General features: G+C 41.5%; 1 protein-coding gene across 1 annotated transcript; it reads right to left on the bottom strand.

The window, feature by feature from the left end:
- Window positions 1-206: 206 nt before the first annotated feature.
- Window positions 207-4,061, bottom strand: SNRPF (small nuclear ribonucleoprotein polypeptide F). Its single transcript, XM_056847372.1, has 4 exons — window positions 3,967-4,061; window positions 3,738-3,863; window positions 767-831; window positions 207-300 (listed from the first exon to the last, which is right to left on the bottom strand). The coding sequence occupies exons 1-4, from the start codon at window positions 3,967-3,969 to the stop codon at window positions 234-236; spliced, it is 261 nt and encodes an 86-aa protein (XP_056703350.1). The 5' UTR covers window positions 3,970-4,061; the 3' UTR covers window positions 207-233.
- Between the last annotated feature and the right edge of the window lie 8,848 nt (window positions 4,062-12,909).

Here is a 12,909-nt window from a genome sequence, read left to right as displayed (position 1 = left end):
TTGCTTTTAAAAAATTCTTAACCTCACACAAACAAATCAATTTTTAAAAAAAGTCAAATGGAGTCTTTATTTCACAGTGAACATTTTCTGTCAACAAAAATTAACTTTTCCTAACCACAAGATACAGACAGTATGCAGGCTCTTTTACAAATTTACTAAACCCAAACGTGACATATATTGTATTTTTTAAAAAAAGATTGAACACCTTTAAAAATGTTTCCAAAAGCAATAGTTTATTCTCTCATTTCTCCATCTTCTTCCTCCTCCTCCACACCCCTTATATAAAGGACATTATTACACCTGCAAATCAAAACAGAAGTTGTTTTTGCTATGATCAGCATAAATATATGTGGTTTATATTTTTAAAAAATTAATGTATACATCATACTATATTTCCTTTAATAAGTCAAACTGCTTGTAAGTTTAAGTTAAATACAAGTATTCTATGTTTGCAGCTGTATTTAATTTATTGGTACTAATAAAAATAAAAGTTACTTCTGTTCACTATATATATTCTTCCTTATATTAATACAGTTTCCAATTGCAATCATAGAAGTACTATTACACAGGAAGAGAAATAATGAAGCAGCACTTTATACCAACCTACCAGATTATTTTGTGACTTGGTATTCTAATCCTAAAGTATTGTGTTTAAAATACTGCAAAGGGTTCTGATGGTTTTAAACCAAGTACTGTTGCTGGAGGATTTTAGCACAGTGTAAATATTGCTTCAGGATAAAACTGCACATGTTAATATTATACATACCTTATCAGAACTTCACCAAGATGTCCAGATAATGCACCATCAATATATTCTTCTGTATTTGCAAGCTTTAGCAAGGAAAACAAAACAAAAATTAAGGACGATTAGAGGATCTATGTATGCCCGTAAAAATAAGCTTCTTGTACAAAAGATCTTTAAAATCAAATATAAATTCAAGCACTTAACATTTTCTTACTTTAAAAGTGCATAACATATTGAAACGTTGCTAATGTTGGGCTGAATCCTATACTAGCACAAGCGTAACAGCCTGTAGAGGCAGATTGTTTGCTGTCTTATCCTTTCACTTACGTCAGCATCCCTCAAAATTCTCTGCTGAAGTTTAAAGGATAAAATGCACCATGGTGAGCAGGTGCAACAAGGAAAATTTTCCATTTTAAAAAACTCATTGTTCCATAAAACTGATAACCACAAATGGATGCCACTGTCAATACAATAGAAGGTAAACGTACCAGTTTTATAATTAATTTTTTTCAGATTATTGTTCCTAGGAATTGTGTGAGCAAGTATGTATTGGGAGGAGAGCAATAAAAACTACAAATATGAAAATTTAAAAATGATTTTACACATGCAACTAACTGATTAGTTGTATATGGTCAAATCAAAACCAAAGCTCAATTTCTTATTGATGTGCCTCATCTTACACTGCAGAAGGGATACTGTGACCACCCATATTATACGGAACAATCAAGTAAAGCTCTAGTGACTTCTGCAGATGAGAATTAAATTCCATTGAAGTAGATGAGTAGACAACCATGGCATACTATGCATTTATTTGGCGATACTAAAATTAGCATGTCAACATTTTTCAGTTCCTTCGGGTTTTTCCCCTTAAATGTAAACAATGGAAAGGAAGTACATCTACATTGTCTAAATGTTCACTAGTATTATTCCAATAAAAATAAGTTTTCCCATAAAAATTTGATTTTGTTTATGCACTTAAAACCATACTTGATTTGACCCCCCATCAAATATTTCAGTCCAAATATTGGTTGCTATTGAGACAAAATTAACATGAGGTACTTTAAAATTTGATTACAAAACCAAAGTAGACATGATAAATCAGATAACCATGTATTTAGCATACTAGTTTTTTTGGGGGGAAATCTACTTTTTCAGAAAACCCATCTTGCTGGGTGTCTTATGGAAACAAGCTACATTCCAGTTTTAAAATTCTTTAAACAACTGAACATGTGATACAAGCCCCACAGTTATCCAGGTACGGATCCCCACTTTCATTCGTAAAGTTAATGTGTTGGCTCTGCCTCACAAACAGATGTATGCATGTACAGGCAGGGTGTACTAACATGTGAACAGGGCTACTGTTTGACAGCCAAAAATATAATTTTCTGCAGTAACCAGTTTTACAATTTTAAAGGTTTACTTCAACCACATTTTATTTTATTCATATTTTTGTCTGTTAAATGGAGAAATATAATTTAGTATCAACGTGGACATCGACATGCATCACTAATTATGAAACTTGCTTCTTAGCTCATGAATAAAGCACAATGATTCTGAAATTGTCAGTCCCTTGTTTGATGTAACTTACCGCAAGCTTGGAACTGACTTGAAAGACAGAAATGAAAAGGAGCTTGCAGCATACCGTTCTCCAAAACTTGAAAGCAAGGTATGCCATTTATGTGTGAAAGATTTAGAGTCCCAGAATACAGGAAAGGGATATTTTGTAAATAAATGCTTACTAATTGGTTATAACCAATTATATATATATATATGTGCATATATTTGGGTTCCAAGCCAGTGGTCAATACGTTACATCAAACAAAAATCTGACAATTTTAAGAGACAAATATCCAGGTTGAAGTTATACACAAGTTTTTTGAAGGGTGTGAAACAATGAATACCAATACTTAATGTGCTAAGAAGTCTTCTAATGTCATCAGCATGACCATTTGTTTTCCACTACGTTCTGCATTTCGTGACTATATATCCCACATTATTATGAATGCTTCAAGGTGGGATAGGTCCTCACCTTTCTCTGTAATAAGCTGGAAATTACAGATCATTTTCAACATTTTAAAGAAACTGTGTCAGCAAGTAGAACTTGCTCCATAACATGTTCCTTACCTTACAAACACAGCCATTCACACACAGAGATGTTTGCATTAAGAATTAGGAGTAAACATCAAAAATATATAGTTGGGAGGGAAAATAGCCTAGTCTGCTCCTGCCCCTTTAACAAGGGTCTGATATACACAAGTCAGTAGGTGAAGGATGACTTTTTTTTTAAGGGGGGTTAAGACGATGGGGTGCAGAGCTTAGCTGTCAATATCAGGACTGGTAAAGGTTAGGTACAAACTACAGCTCCAAAACTGAAGCTGCCTTCTACTGAATCAGACCCTTGGTCTATCTAAGTCAGTATTGTCTACTCAGACCGGCAGTGGCTCTCCAGGGTCTCAGGCAGAGGTCTTCCCCATCACCTACCTGCCTCTAGTCCCTTTTGCTGGAGATGCCGGGGATCGAACCTGACACCTTCTGCATGCCAAGCAGAGGCTCTACCACTGAGCCACGGCCCCTCCCCAAAGCCCCTGGACTGGTTCTTTCTATCTCCTCCCCACCCCCAAAAGTCCTTTCCCCTAATCCAGACGAGGGTGTTGCGCACAGAGAAACGTTGGGCATCTTTGCCGGGAAGGAGACCCATTGGCTCGGAAGGGGCTAATTCTCTGCAACGATGCAGGGTAAGTCACTCTTTTAGGCTAACCTACCTCACAGGGTTGTTGTGAGGATAAAATTAGGAGGAAAACCCACATGGCACTACCCTCAGACCCTTGGAGAACGGGCGTGACACTAATGTGGTCTGACTACCGCACGCCAAACTCGATGAGAAGGTGCAAAAGCACAGCCAAAGCCCTTGACCGTGAAGCACGGGCTTTTGATGGGCGGCCATCAACCTGCAGTAACGGCATCGGTAGCCAACCCTCTCCCCCTCTCTTACCTGCATGTTCATGTAGCCGTCGACAGAGACAAGATAGCCTTTGTATTCCATCCCCCACTTCAGCTTCACCATCACGGGCTTCCCAGTCAGCCCGTTGAGGAAGGGCTTTGGATTCAGAGGCAAACTCTGCACGGGGAGGAACCGGAAAAGAACGCATGAAAAGGGGGCGACAGACGGCCCCGCCGCGCCACACACACACACCCCCCTCTCACCCGCGCCCCGGACTCACCATGGCGACCCGACCCGGCAGGAGGCAGCCGCAACAACAAAAATTACCCGCCGGGCAGCACGTGTGCCCGCCAGAGGTCCAAAAGGCACGACCAGGAAGTGACGTGCCACCCTTCAACTTCCGTCACACGGCAGCCAATTCCCTGCCGACCTTTCACCCCCATGGAATCGCGGTTCTTAGGGCCGCTCTAGTAATTTAGAAAAAGCCTTTTTCTATTGTCTGGGCTGAAGGCGCCAACTGGACAGCGACGCTCTGATTGGGGAGTTCCCAAGGGAAAGGCGTGGCTTGTGCGGGTGGGCCGGCGCCAGGGGCTGTTGTCGTTGCAAACGTGTGTGGTGTTGTTGGGTTACACGGCGTTGGGTCTTTTATTTCTTAGAATTAAAACGCCTGATAATGTTAGGTCCTTCTCGTAGGCTAACGCGCTAAAGAGAGGCTGCAGGTTAAAGGATGCGATAGATGTGCCAAACATTAATCTAGTAATAAATTATAATAGTCTTTATACACAGGGAAATGGAACAGCAAACACCAAAGAGACGGTATTTGGATTGTTTTGCAACGCGTGAATCTTTTTCGTCTTTTAAATATATATATATATATATATATATATATATATATATATATATATATATATATATATATATATATATATATATATATATATGTATGTGTATGTATGTATGTATGTATGTATATTTGGTTTTATATATAGGGCTGCCAAGAGCCCATGGGCCCTTGGACAAAGAGTCCACCTGCCCCATCTCTATAGGACCCTGATCCAAACTCAGTATAGTAACAAAACAAATCACTTTGATTGCTGTTACCATGAATCTATAATAATAAAAGAATCGGCCTGTCTGCCCATTTATGGCAGGCATAACTTTTCAGAGAATAAAGCTAGGAGACTAAAAATGGGCTACCAGCTTCAGGATGATTATGGGAGTCCCAGTGCCAAAACTGAAAGGCATGGGGAATATTGTGGCGCAGGTGAGACAAACCCTCCCTTCCCTGTGGTATTTGCAATGGAAGCAAAGGGTGTCTGTTTGTGGCAGGCATAGCTCATATCTCTGTTTGAGGCAGGCATAGCTCATCAGAAAATAATGCTACGGTTTTAAAACTGGCCACCAACATCCGAACGATGGAAGTTGTGGTACCAAAAATGAAGGGAATTGAAACACCCTGAACCAAGTTATCTTCCCAATGGGCAACATATAATAAGAGAGCTTTAAAGCAACCTCTCGTGAGTCTCTAATACCCAGATTCCCAATCACTCTCAGTGAGACCAACCTTACAGGGTTGTTGTGAGGATAAAACGAAGGACAGAAAATCAATGCAGCTTTGGGTCCCCACTGGTTATGATAATTGTTATAAGCCTAATTTAAATTACATTAAAAGATTACATCATTTGTCATATAGCAAAGTAGACTTTACAAAGGGCTATTAGATCTTCAACCAATACAATAATGACAAGAACCCTGTTCTTGAATTGGGAGTTCTAAATTCTGTTCCACATGTATAACCACTAAAACAAATTACTGTTCCATTACTATCCCTGTAAAGGGAGAGGGTAGGTTACTTATCCATGTGCCTTCCAACCATATTATTATTTCCCAAAAAGTGGCTCATGGATCGTTAACACCAGTAAACACCAGTAAACCCACACTTGCCAAAAGATGCCATGGGCCCCCAAACAAAGATTTATCTGAACTTCCCTCATCTCACCCAGCTCTAACTCAAACGTCTTGTGAAAATAAATCACATGACTTCCTCAGACCATGGATCCACCAGTGACCTGGGCTCCTAGAATTTTCTCACACAGACCCACTGCCCACACTTGGCCGAGACCACTCAACAATATCACTGTGCAACCTGAAGTAAAGAAAAGCCTAATAAACTAAGTGCTCAAGTGTTTAGATACAAACACAGTTCTATTTTAATGTAATGTATCTATGGTCTTACTGTAAGAGTCAAAAGGGCACAGAATGACCTTGGAGCAATAGAATAAACAGCTAAAGTTGAGCCTTGGATTCTGCAAGCTGCACTTTATACTCTTTTAAAGGGATTGAATTCATTTGGCTCAGATTCCTCCCTGCAAGTTTTTGGTACAACATGCCAAATTCCAGTCAGAATCATTTTTAGGAATAATTGGGAAATTTTCTGGTTGACATTTCAGTATTATCTTCATCTTAGAACTATGTATTCTTAGCATATGGAGTGCCATGTGTGTGTTCAACCACCAGGTGGCAGAAAATAAGTTGTCTCAGTGTTGCAGTGCACAAGGAAACACTGGTTAGGAAATGCTGCAATCAAAACATACTTACTTTGAAAACAAATATTATCCTATGAATAATACTCAAAGTGGCACACATTTTTAAAAAGTCACACAATGAAAATAATAAAAACTTCAACAGAAACAGGATCAAACAGCCAGCAGTAAACTTTTTTTTAAAAAACCCAAAATTAAAACCGCTATAAGCAGAAGGTGGGGAAGATTAAAATTGATAGACCCAGTGAAAAGGGTTAGCAAAATAAAGAGTGATAAAATGAGCAATAAAAATCAAAGCAGGGAAATAAAAGTAAAGTAAAATAAAAGACTACTGATTCAAACATCGAGTTGGGAAAGAAAAGCACCCTCTGGAATTAAAAAAAAAATCTTGAAAAATTTCCAGATGGTCAGATGCGGGGGTGGGGGGTTGTCTGATGGATTTCATGGGACAGTGAATCCTCCAGTCTGGAGGTTACAGCTGAAAAAGCCCTGTCCTTCCAACCTGCCGATGTTACATGAGCAGGGCCACCAAAGGTTTCACGTTGCACTGGCAGCTTCATAAGGGGGGAGGTGGTTTAAGAACCCAGGCCCTGAGCCATTTAATACTTTAGAAGTCAATAACTGACATTTTGAACTGGGCACAGAAGCAAATATCTGAATGTAGCCACTGCGGTGTTGGTAAGGGGGCAGTCCCTCCAGTAGCTGTTTCCCTGTGGCCTGGGCAGCTGTAGCGTTCCTGGAACAGAGTGCCAGTTTGTGACATGGAGGTTTACATGGACTTTCACAAAGAAAGCACTGGGCATGAATTTGGTCATCTCCTTGGCTGTCTTTACAATTTTTCAGGGTTCAAGTGTCATCACCATTAGATCTGTTACAGATCTAATAATATAATTACTAAGTGAAAGTCAGAGAAGCCACTGTACCATGAATCATAGAGTTGGAAGGGACCACCAGGGTCATCTAGTCCAACCTCCTGCACAATGCAGGAAATTCACACCTCCCCACACACCCCAGTGACCTCTACTCCATGGCCAAGATGCCCTCCCTCTCATGATCTGCCTATGGTCATAGAATCAGCATTGCTGACAGATGGTCATCTAGCCTCTGCTTAAAAACCATGCCCTGATGGGTAACAGGTTTGCTTAGAAAAGAAATACAGGCGCAATACCCACCCTAAAGTGAATTACACCCTAAAGGGAATTACTCTGTCTTCAATGCATTTTGAAAGATGTAACTCTGCTTAGGATAGGAGTGATAAGGTTGCCAGCTATGGGTTGGGAAATACCTAGAGATTTTGGAGATGGAGCCTGAAGAGGGTAGGGTTTGGGCAGGGGAGGGACTTCAATGGGGTATAATGCTATAGAGTCCACTTTCCAAAACGGCCATTTTCTTCAGGTGAACTGGTCTCTGACACCTGGAGATCAGTTATAATAGTGGGTGATCTCCAGCTGCCACCTGGAGGTTGGCAACCCTAAGTGATCATGTACTACCATTTCTTAGTGTGGGCCATGAACTCGAACACTGTCCATAACCACCAGGTCACCGCCTGGAGTTGTTATTTTGACATCAGCCTTCACAAGAGACCCGTGCTGCACAGATTCCTCTCATGTGCCACTCTGCTACAAGAGAGGGTAGGAGTATACTTGCCTCATTTACAAAGCAGCCAAAGACGCCTTGAGCTCTATTGGAGTTAGATGCATTGGTCAAATTTTTCTGCAGCAATTTTGGCACAAAATGGTTAGCTGAAGTGACTGAAAAGCTGAGGTGGTACTGAGAGGGGGGAAAACACCATTTTTAAATAAGAGAATTCTAACTATTAGTAGAGGATTCTCAGTGAATTTTTAATGTTCATTTATGACACATATATTAATGTTGCTTATTAATTCCACATTTGTGACTCAGTTTATGTATTTGAATAACTAGAAAAAGGATAAAATCCATTTGTCCTTTTGCTGGTATAATGGTGAAAAGTGACTTGTACTATTTCTTGATACTCATTTTTGTACTATAATTTACTGCCAAACTGTGTAAGGCTGAATACTTTAGCAAATCTACTTTGTATGTATAATTTAAAACACATGGTTTCTTCTTCCATCCTGGTAATTTCCCCCTCCTCCATAATAGAAATATAAAATGTACTAAATAATGTGATTTTAAATGCTGTCTCATGGGGAGGGGGGAACTCAGACCTTCTGAGGGCAAGCTTTGTACTTAAGCTCTCTGTGGATGGAAAAGCTTCATTTGTATGCACCATTAACAAAAGCAGAAATTATGCAGGCATTCTATCGGGAAGTCCTTTAAAATATAGGACTCTAAAAACACGATGGAGTATGCTGAGAGAAAAAACACAACTTTAATTATCAGCTATGGTTTTAAGAAAATAATGTTCCTTCTGTATTTTGACATTAATTAATTGGAACTGAAAGTATGTGCTGAGGAAAACAAAGTCATTTGTATTAGGAATCAAATGTTATTGTTGTACTGTCAGAGAGGAAGAACATCAGTAGTGTGCTGAAGGAATTTGGAAACTCCACTTTCGCATCAATGTTTTCTCAACCGAAACTCTAAGCTGGCTTCAAATCTCAGGAATTGCTCAAGAGCAGAGTTCATGCCAAGGGAGATTAGGAGCATGGCTGCAAAAACAGTATCCCTAGGGGACAATCCTAAATCTAACATACATTGTGGTGGAATAATCATTTAGAATGCAAGCATTTAGCCCAGATTTTAAAATCTCGTTGGCGGTGGTAATACAGCCCACAATCCAGATGCTGAACCACTGGACTTGTTTTTAAAGAACTTTGTCACATCTGAATCAATAAATATTGGTAAACAAAACAAAATTCAAGGATGTTGTAGGGGTATGGTCATCAGGGCTGTTTTGTTAGCCTTGATTTCTAGGGCTATTGTTATAGCCAATACTACTGCTATTATTACTACTACAGCTGTAACCATAACACTGGCATAAGCCCGAGGTGTGTTGCTAGTGGGACCACAGGATTACTCTGCTCTCCTCCCCATGTTAAGAGGTAGAGTACCTCTCAATAACAGATGGAGACATGCAGCGTGGGGGGGAGGGGGGTACTGGCTTTTTCATCCTGTTTGTAATCTTCCCAGAACCACAAGGTGGCCTCTTGTTGGAAAAGGGATCTCAACTAAACAGATTCATTTTTCCCCAAATGGAGGCCTGTCATTAGAGCAAATGAGAGTGGCAAGAACAACATTTCCTGGCACCGCATTTATATATTTTCTGTATAGAATTGTGCTGAAAGGTGCTGAGCCCCACCAACACAGCTAGAGCTCAATTTAATGCCACCCGGTACCAAGCAATTCCCCGTGCCTTTGGCCATACAGCCGATAAGCAGGTGGCTGGCTTAGGTGAACTCCCTTCATCGATAGGCGCTCACCAAGTTTTCCTGCCCTGGATTACTGTGCTTGAAGATGATGCCAAAATTCGAATTTCCAAGCTTGCAGTTCCACTTTTGAATTCTGGGAGGTAATCTTTATTCATCACAATCAATGACAGTACAGGCAATGGTATACACCGCCTGTCTGTTGCATCGAATACTGTGACTGACGATGATCATATGGAACTATATACCATTAGAAGGGTTCAGACATAAAACAGCTAAAAGATAAAATGTGGGGGAGTTACAGGAACATACAAATTACATTATAGGGTGTGACTTCCCCTCTGGCATCCAGTGCGGTGGGCTGAAACCATACCGCTTGCAGAACACTGGCCCTTTGCTTGCACACGCCTCAGTATCATATCTTTCAGCAGTTCTAGCATTAAGATCCTTTCATACTGCCAGCCCTGCCTCTGGCAACTGACACAACAATATTACCAAACTCTTTGAATTGACTTCACATTCTTGATTGACATCATGAGTTGAAATAGCCCAAACTGTGTAGCCTGTTCACTCTACGCAAGGGCAAGGGGGCAAGGAGGAAATATGTAGCCAAGAAAGGACTCTAGAGAGACTAACCTTGGCAAGCAGTGGGAGCAGATCAGGTGCTAGATACCTGAAAACTTATCCCAGCACGATTGCACCTGGCTGTGACGGAGTTCTTCATTCTGGGCTGTTGTTGCTGCTGCATTGCTTGATCCTGAGAGGGACCTCTCAGAATTCTCAGATTAGCTGCCCCCACAGAGGCCAAGACGAGGGAAGGCAGCATGGTGTTGCCCGATCTAATCAGAGCTGGCTAAGTACTTGGAAGGGAGACCAACAGAGAAGACTCTGCAGAGGAAGGCAATGGCAAACTACCTCTGCTTCTCACTTGCCTTGAAAGCCCTTTGCTGGAGCTTCCTTAAGTCAGCGGTGACTTGACAGTAGTTTACATACACACAAAGAGGCTAGGATACTCCAGTTTACCAGCTCACCTAAGTCCTAGCTAGAACCCTTTGAAACATAAAGCATTAAAATCCAACTGAACTAAATTGTCACTTTGAATTTGTATAGTGCTTTCATTATCCAAAGCACTACAGTAGCCCTCTAAAGTAAGCCAGTATTATTACCCCTGGGTTGTAAATAAAAAGGGGGGGGGTTGATTTGTCTAAGGCCACCAACTGACTGTGTGGGTAAGATGAAACTGTAAGGGGTGGTTTCCAAGAGTCTATCTTGGCCAATCTGCTACCACAGCTCCAAGAAGTCTTAACAATTCAAGGGACACGTAAGGCAGGTAAAAAATGGTCCTGGTTCCAAAGACAAGCCCAGCCTGCATATTGATTTCCTGCAAAGAGGCTTGGGGGGGGGGGGTTTTGACACAGGCGTGTTTAACTACACAACTGGTAGGTCAAACTGAGGTTAGCAATTGTGCTAGACTATCTAGATGGCTGAATAAGGACTTTTCACAGTCTGCCAAGGAACATTAGACCACAGTCATAAAACTGTGCAATACTACCCCATTCCCTGCAGATCAGCTGATAGCAGGTAGTTATTGATTGCCTATCAGCCATGTCCCATCTCCTTATTATTCAAAAAAATGTATGTTCTCTGATTGGGGTTGACTTGCCTTATCTTCTTCTCTACCTACATTATTATTGTTATTGATGTTGTTAACATCTTGAATTCTTCTCAGGCTTCAGTCAGTCCCCTGCCATTAAGCTTGGCTTACTTCTGCCTTTACCTTGGGAAATGTTCTGATTCTTGACAAATAGCTGTGTTATTGAGCTTAATTTTGTCCAAATAGCAGATAAATACTTGAAGGGTTTATTTGCTTTCCAGAAGCTTAGTGCTTCCAGAACTATAGTCCAGGGTTTTGGCCACAGGGTAATATGTAAGATGGTTTTAAACAGAGACGTGGTGGCTTGCTTAAGGTCACCCACTGACTCTGACAGCTGAGCAGAGTGTCGACCTGAGAAAAACAACTAGGGTTGCCAACCTCCAGGTGGTGGCTGTAGATCTCCCACTATTACAACTGATCTCCAGGCAATAGAATTTTCCTGGAGAAAATGGCCACTTTGGCAATTGGACTTTATGGCATTGAACTCCCTCTTCTCCCCAAATCCCACCCTCCTCAGACTCCACCCCAAAAATCTCCAGGTGATTCCCAACCCAGAACAGGCAACCCTACCAACAACTTCTATCCAAGTCCAATATTATAATATGCTTATATGGTATAGCATACAATATTGGACTTGGATAGATCATTGTTGGGTTGCCAGTACAGTGCATAACACAATACTTCCATCTCCACACTTATCCCAGGGGACTGCAAGCCCCACCAAAGGCATGTGGCACCAGCAAGCACCAGGTCTGGAGATGTCACCTGTCAGATTGCAGCAGGGTGTGGCCTTGTTGCAGTTAGTCAGCTTGAAGGAGCCCAGCTGGCTATCAGCAGGGTGTTCAGCAGCAGAAGCCAATCCACCAGAGTTCCTACCAGAGATGACCCTGGCATTGAGTCCCCAAAATGTTCTGGCAAAGGGTCAGGGAGAACAGGCAGTACTGATCTTCTAGAGGAGGTCAGGCAGGGCACCCAGCTATTTAAAGAAGTCCAGGTGGAAGGGCCCGTGAGCTCACCACTCCAAGGCAAGTATCCACTGGCCCAGAGGCTTGTAATTCCCCAGGATGGGATTGGGGAGAGAAAATTAGCTGAGCATGTGGTTGGCCCTCCCTTGGGGAAGCATTTAAAGGCCATGCCCAGGAGCAGCCAGGGAGGAAGAGACCAATCCATTCCAAGGCAGGTGGGAATAGGTAAATGGCAGAGTAGGGAAATTGGACAAAAAGAAACCCCTCCTCTTGCTGTGTTCTGAGGATCTATCCTGGGGAACTTGCCCGATGGAAAGCAACCCTGGAGTTGGAGGATGAGACAACCTTGGACTAAGACCCTGACCCCAGCGGAACCTGACGAGGTGTAACTCTGCTTAATGGTGCATTGCAAATTGGTGACTTCCAGAAATGGATCACAGGTAAAAAAATGCTCTGATTTCCAGTCAGGGTGGATGGAAGAAATTCAGATGACAATCTTTTAATTCTAGTATGGGATGTGTAGATGGAAGCTGGGGGGAAACTAATTATGAAATCTCAGACTTCATGACATCTGCTGTGCTCTGCTACTACTATAATGTAGAGATTCATGAACCTTTCAAGCAAATCTGAATTCAGCTTGAAAGAAGCCTGGGTAAAATCACTATAATGCACTAGTTTAATTCTATGATCATGTCAACTCAGGACAGTGCT

Source organism: Euleptes europaea, chromosome 3 (assembly GCF_029931775.1).
Source record: "Euleptes europaea isolate rEulEur1 chromosome 3, rEulEur1.hap1, whole genome shotgun sequence".
Classification (NCBI taxonomy): domain Eukaryota; kingdom Metazoa; phylum Chordata; class Lepidosauria; order Squamata; family Sphaerodactylidae; genus Euleptes; species Euleptes europaea.
The sequence above is the reverse complement of the archived record's forward strand: the minus strand, read 5'-3'. Positions and strand labels throughout refer to the sequence as shown.

Bases quoted from the DNA above. Each gene is read 5' to 3' on its own strand.
- SNRPF (XM_056847372.1), bottom strand. The intron at 832-3,737 runs GTAAGAGAGGGG...TCCTTGCTAAAG, and splicing joins ACGGCTACATGAACATGCAG to CTTGCAAATACAGAAGAATA. The intron at 301-766 runs GTATGTATAATA...TTTGATTTGCAG, and splicing joins CTTGGTGAAGTTCTGATAAG to GTGTAATAATGTCCTTTATA.